Source organism: Propithecus coquereli, unplaced genomic scaffold, assembly GCF_000956105.1.
Source record: "Propithecus coquereli isolate 6110/MARCELLA unplaced genomic scaffold, Pcoq_1.0 Scaffold27, whole genome shotgun sequence".
Classification (NCBI taxonomy): domain Eukaryota; kingdom Metazoa; phylum Chordata; class Mammalia; order Primates; family Indriidae; genus Propithecus; species Propithecus coquereli.
Genome location: NW_012148285.1, coordinates 1,304,019 through 1,310,439, shown reverse-complemented (window position 1 = coordinate 1,310,439; position 6,421 = coordinate 1,304,019). Strand labels below are relative to the sequence as shown.

At 53.8% G+C, this 6,421-nt stretch overlaps 1 protein-coding gene across 1 annotated transcript in view; it reads right to left on the bottom strand.

Annotated features, from left to right (window-relative positions):
* PDPK1 (3-phosphoinositide dependent protein kinase 1) overlaps positions 1-5,874 on the bottom strand; it is a 71,978-nt gene extending 66,104 nt beyond the window's left edge. Inside the window, exon 1 of the mRNA XM_012647751.1 lies at positions 5,708-5,874. Coding sequence (XP_012503205.1) covers positions 5,708-5,731 — 24 coding nt within the window. The 5' untranslated portion in view covers positions 5,732-5,874. The remainder of the gene's footprint in view (positions 1-5,707) is intronic.
* Between the last annotated feature and the right edge of the window lie 547 nt (positions 5,875-6,421).

Sequence of the window (6,421 nt, the reverse complement as noted above, 5' to 3'; positions counted from 1 at the left end):
AATAAAAAAAAACAAAACAATAAAAACTTTTATTGTAGTATAATATACATACAGAAAAAAGCTATACCCTTTTAAAATATTTCCATGGATGATGAACACGTGGAACATGGGTCTGTGTTTTTAACCACTGACTTGGTCATCGTTTGGAAAGCCTTCATATCTGGCATTAAATAGACAGCAGTTTACGGTGAGACTCTGCACCCCTCAAACATACACAGCTCTGAACCAGGGAGAGTCAGAACCTACACTCAGGATTCAGAACTGTTTTTCTTAATAAAAAGCAAAAATGGTAAGACAGGCAGGCGTGTGACCAATACACCACAGGAAGCCCAGGTATGAGAACCATGAAGAAAAAGCATGCAAGAGAGTAAGTAACAGAAGCTACATAGAGACTCCAGGCTCAGAAAAACGAAGACAGCACAAGGTGCAAAACCTGTGTTAGAGAAACAGGACATGGACCATGTAACGGAATCTGGTGCAGACCAATGGCCTGGGGGAAAGGCAGACTGGTCAGAAAAGGCTGCACAGCCACAGGGGGCTTCCCATGGAGGGGAATTTCTTCAGGCAACGAGGAAGGGCCTGGAGAAGATGAGAACTGACTACAACAGAGCAGCCACGCACATCCCGGACACTCCTTGGGCCACGCGGCCTGGTAAGAGAGGCCCTGGCAGGTCATCTGAAGCAGGGCCCCTCACAGAAGAGGAACACAGTGACAGGCCAGGAGGAGGGGGAGAGGCAGGAGTGCTGGCACCTGGGGACCCAGCCAGCAAGGCCTTGGAGTCCTCCCTCACCAGAAAAGGGGGAGCAGAAGGACAGCGATGGCCAGCGTGGAAGAGGAGAATGCAGCGTGCAGAGTGGCCCCCCGCAGAGGTGAATGCCTCCTTCACTGCCGTGGCCCCAGCCCAGCTGCACTACAAGCCCGGGGGGCACACAGCACCACACTCAAGACTGGAAGGTGCCACAGCCACAGAAAGTGCTGTCCTGCCTCCCACCTCTGGGTCTCCTGGAAGCACAAGGGAGAACCACAGTGGGAGCTCACGCCTTCCTCCAGACTTCCCTCGGGTCAAAGCACATCAGTGAGGATTCCCCCCCAAGTCCTAACAGCCTCTCTGGCAGCACTCAATGTACAGCTGTCACCCTGAGCCAAAATCCCTTCCTACTGCAGTAAAATTAACTCCAAAATGGGAAAAAACAAGTTGAAGAATGGGACTTTAACAATGAATTTATTGTGAAACCCAAGCCTTTAGCCGGATGAATTCTCACTGGCACACTGCTGAGACACACAGCCTCTCATCGGCCCTCCAACGTGGGCAGACCTGCCACTTACTCCACAAACACGCAGAAGACGCGGACCTCCGGAACCAACTTCCAGACATACCTTCCAACCACCTCTTTAAATATTTCGATTCCCTGTAGGCTGCAAGCCGATGTGAAACACAGATTGGGCCAGTGCCCAGCATGGAGGCTGGTATAGAGGGCCCTTAATCCTGTCAGCGGAGGGAAGGAAGTCACTGGGCCATCCAGGAACTATCATATGTCCACCTTCATCAGGGCCCGCGGCCAAATTCCAGATGGAAACCACACATTGTTCATTCCGCAAGGGGCTGTGCTCAGGAAAGGGCTGCTGCTGTCAGCTTCACCCATGCTCTTCATACACAGAATCTGCAGCACTGTCAGTTCTACATTCTGGGTGCTACGTGTAACTCAACTATTTAAACAGAAATCAGAATCAGGTGCTCTGATAAGGGATTTGAAGCCCCTTTTAAAAGCCACTCCTTTATAATGAACTGAGTGTCTCTCTTTTTTTTTTTTCTTTTTTTTTGAGACAGAGTTTCACTCTGTTGCCTGGGCTAGAGTGCCGTGGCGTCAGCCTAGCTCACTGCAACCTCAAATTCCTGGGCTCAAGCGATCCTCCTGCCTCAGCCTCCCAGGTAGCTGGGACTACAGGCATGTGCCACCATGCCCGGCTAATTTTTCCCATATATATATATTTTTAGTTGTCCAGATCATTTCTTTCAATTTTTTGGTAGAGACGGGGGTCTTGCTCTTGTTCAGGCTGGTCTTGAACTCCTGACCTTGAGCAATCCACCCACCTCAGCCTCCCAGAGTGCTAGGATTACAGGTGTGAGCCACCGTGCCCGGCCCTGAGTATCTCTCTTAACAGATTCAAAATGATCTGGAATTTCTTGGAGTAAAAATTCCAGTTTAAATATGGGACAAACGAATAGAAACAGATGTTGTACAACTATATAAATGCAACCAATATCAGGTATAGAAAATAGACCCCAACAACCATCATGAACCCAAACAGGCCTTTCTCCTCTGAGAGAACACATCAGAACACAGTCCCATTATTGTTTGAGAAACTGCACCCTGCCTGTGATCTACCAGCTAGAGCCTGAACATACCACCTGTTCTCAATATTCAAATAATTTTTTTAAATGGTCTGAGCAAGTGAAGAATGCAGTCCAGTTACAGAAGAACACACTGCTGAAAAGACCTGAGCAATCCATGTCTAAAACTTAAGAGTTTCCACACCAGCACTTCCTCCCCAGCAAACTGCCCTTTGAACCTGCCTTCAAAACAACTGCGCTGTGCACCCCCATTGCCACCTGTCATCACATGGGCAGGCGTGGCGCACACACACTGGCCTTAGTCCTTGCACCTGCTAAGGGAGTCATTTCCACATCCAGTGTTCCTCAGCAGTGACTACACGCTCTCCTCACAGAACTGAAACACCACGTGCGAGCCTGGCAAAGTCTATTTCCACAGCAGATTCGCTCTCCTCCAAACACATCATCCCAGAAGGGGCTGGCTGCACGCACCCTCATTTCTGCAGCGCTTCCCAGCTCACCCGCTTACCCGACTACATCCCCCCTCTAGCGCCAATCAGCTGCCTATGAGCACTCACGGCCCTGGCTCAGGGGTTGAGAGCAGAGGCTGAAAAGGGGGACACACCCAGAAGCCACCTGTTCCTCTCCTTGAAGCTGTGAAGGCAGCCTAGAGTCTAAGACCTGCCTTGAAGAGCTGCCCAAAGCCTCTTCTCAGGCCCCACATCTCTGCTGCCAGGTCCTCCTCAAACAACACATGTCAGAAGAAAAGAACCTACCTAATCTTCCACCTCTTATTAGTATCAGGACCTCACCTTGCCAGCTCTGGACTAAGCCTGTTCCAGCTGTCAGGACATTACCAGGGACAGAAACACATCATGATACACACTGGACCAGCCACATGAGGAGAAGCTACCCAAGAGGGGTATGGAAATCGGAAGCCACTTTTCTCCGTGCTCTCTGCTTTTCCCACAGCTTTTGCAGCCACCTTGGCAAAAAACAGAGCCACCCTAGAGTGTGCAGAGAACCACTCAGCCTAATCCCCCGATTCTACCTTTAACAAAAATCATTACCCATCGTTCCAGAGAGAGGATTCCAAGCCTCACCCATTCAGGAGGAGCAGCCCTCAACAAGGCCAAAGCAGACTCTTTCCTAGCAGCTGCTTTCTGACAGCAGGAGGCTTAGCCCCAGGGGTGACAGAGCCCAGCCATCTGCCCAAACACATGTGTGTGCTGTCCTTCCATATGAAGACATCTCTCCTGCCTCCAGCATGGCACAGTCAACACATTCAGGCCCAGCCCCTGGAGAGACATCCTGGGCAGCGGCACTGAGGACTTCCTTATGCTGAGCTGCCTGCCAGATCCTCTCTCCGGGGTTCCTTAGGTGAGGGGCAGGAGACACTGGGGTCACTGCCAAATTGCACTCTACTTAATTAATGAGGCAGGTACTTACCCTCTCTGTGCCTCAGTTTATGCCCCTGTAAAACAGGAAGGACATCTACCTTGCAACATGGTGTGAAGGTACCTAGCGAAGTGCCTGCCTTCAAGCCAGTCAGCACAATAAAGGGTACTCACAGCCTCCGGCCCAGCTGCAATCAGATGGGGCTGGCCAAGTCCTACCTTCACAGCCCGCACTGCTCCCCCTGTTGGCTGTACACACACACAAAGACCTGGGAAAGTCAGTAATTGGGAGGGGAGCTTCTCACATAAGGGCCTAGCGTACCACCTTAAAGTTCAGACGCAAACCCACTTGAACCCTGAAAATCTATTTGTTCGAGGTGAAAATCCAACATTGGGCTGTCTCTGCCATTACTGACAGGAAATATGGCACATACGTACATGTGGGAGAATCTCCACAAAGATGCAAAAGCCTAGTTCCTCATGCTTCCTTACGTGGAACTCTATCCTCTATTCTGTAAATCATTTTTGCTTACTGGATTCCAGTGTTTTTGCACTAAAAAGCCGCCTTGTGTCAAGAAAACTGCAAACGTCCACATGTGCAACTGCCAAGGCCATGAGAATATGTGCTCTTTTCTTCTTCCCACGATGCTGTCAGATACACACCTTGCATTGCAACAGCATCACCGCGTGCAACTTCACTTTATACGCTTCGCCGTGACCCACGGCCCCAGCCTCCGCTGAGGTCCGCCAAGCAGCCTACTCGAGTTTTTGCGCGTTAGCCCAGGCACTCCAGAGTAGAGCCACACGTGTCTCAACGGTCAAAAGGCATCCATCCCTTTCCCCTTCCACCCATTTTTCTAAACTGACAGGTCCTCCTTCTCTGAGACTTCAGATCAGTTATCACCCATTTCTATAAAACAGGGTTCTCAACCTGAATCCACAGATGAGCTGAAGGTTCAAGAATCCCCTGAAGCAGTTACAAAATTCAGTGTAGCTGTGCGCTTTTCTCAGAAGAGGGCCCCATTCTCAAAGGGGCTCATGACCCCCCATGACCCTCCAAAAAAGATTACAAACCACTACCACAGAGCAGAATTCCGTAAGGGGTCAAGTAAATTTCTTGGCTCTTCCTTCATCTAAGGGATTTGTCTTTTAAATCAAATTTTGCAAGCTCTCCAGACATTCTTTCATCACCCACTTCACATCGCACACAAGGCATAAATTCTTAAACCATCATCCTAAGACTCCAGAACAAGGAAAAAACATAAAAACACTACGGATACTTTTAGCAACAGAGAAAAAACATAGACACACCAGAGATACTTTTAGCAAAACATTTCACCCAACAAGTGGTTTGTTTGGGTCTTTTTCCCTAAAATCCCTCCTACCTGTCAAGCTTACTTTCCTCTGAGTGACGCCCTCAAGCCCGGCCTCCCAGGGGCTTCCCACAACACCGAAAAGCAGAAAAAGCACCCAAATGCCCATCCGCCGGGCAGTGAAAGGAGTTCGCCAGACCACTCTAATAAGTACTTGAAACGGGGCCCAGGAGCATCAGGTGCTTTCAGTGAGAACTCGCACCTTCTGCTTCTCTTGCAGGCGGAGGCACCGGAACCCCGGTCCAGGTGAAGACCCAGGGCGGTTCCTCCGCAGACACAACCGAAGGGTAACCCGGAGACTCGGCCCCAGCCTGCGCCAAGCAGAAAACAAACTTTCCAGGCACTTCCACCCAGCCTGGCCCGGTGACACCTCCCCGGCCTCCCCCGCCCGCCGCGCGTCTGTCAGCGTCCCCGGCGCCTGCCGCAGCCCCGACCCGGGCCCCGGCTCCTCGCCGCACCCGAGCGGCGCCCCAGGAGGCGCCCGCTGTCCCCGGCCTGGCCGCCCGGCAGCAGGTGAGGCGCCGCCCGGCCCTCGGGACCCCGGGCCGTCGCGTCTCGCCAGACCCGGGCGGCCGCCACGCCCAGCCCGCCGCCGCGCACTCACCAGCTGGCTGGTGGTCCTGGCCATGAGCCCCGCGTCAGCGCGGGCGCCTCCCCCGCAGCGCAGCGCGGCTCGGCGCCTCCTCAGCGTCCTCCTCCCCGCAGCGAAGCCCCAGCAATGGCCGCCCTCATCCTGCGCCCGCCCCGCCGCCCGCCAGCCCCCGCCCCCGGCGCCGCCCCGCCCCCGCGCGACGCCTGGCGGAACTTCCGCCGCGCGGCCGCCGCCGTCCGCGCCCATTGGCCGCGCTCGTCATCGCTCCGCCGCGGCCCAGGCGGGCTCCGCCCCCGCCCCAGCTGCATTTCCGGGTTGGGACCTGGCGGGCGGGAGCAGCCCAACCCCGCCTGGGGAGGGAGACCCCGCGCGAGCCAATCCCGGGGCCCGCGGGCGGGGCCGGACGGGGCGGGGGTCGAGCTGTCATCCCGAGCTGACAGACGGGGAAACTGAGGCTCAGAGGGGCCGCCAAGGTCACGCCCGAGGCAGCGGTGGGGCTGGCCTCGAACCCGCGGCCTGGCCACCGAAGCCGGCCTTTCGCAAACGCCAGGAGACTTAACTTTACTAGTTTCACAGCTAACAAGCGTTCGCGGAAGGAAATTCGGGCCATAAAGCCACATTTATAAGGCAGGAAATAAGCCCATCCTATCACCCTTCATGGTCCCGGAGCCACTCTCAAAACTTTTGTCTTGGCCAGGCGCGGTGGCTCACGCCTGTAATCCTAGC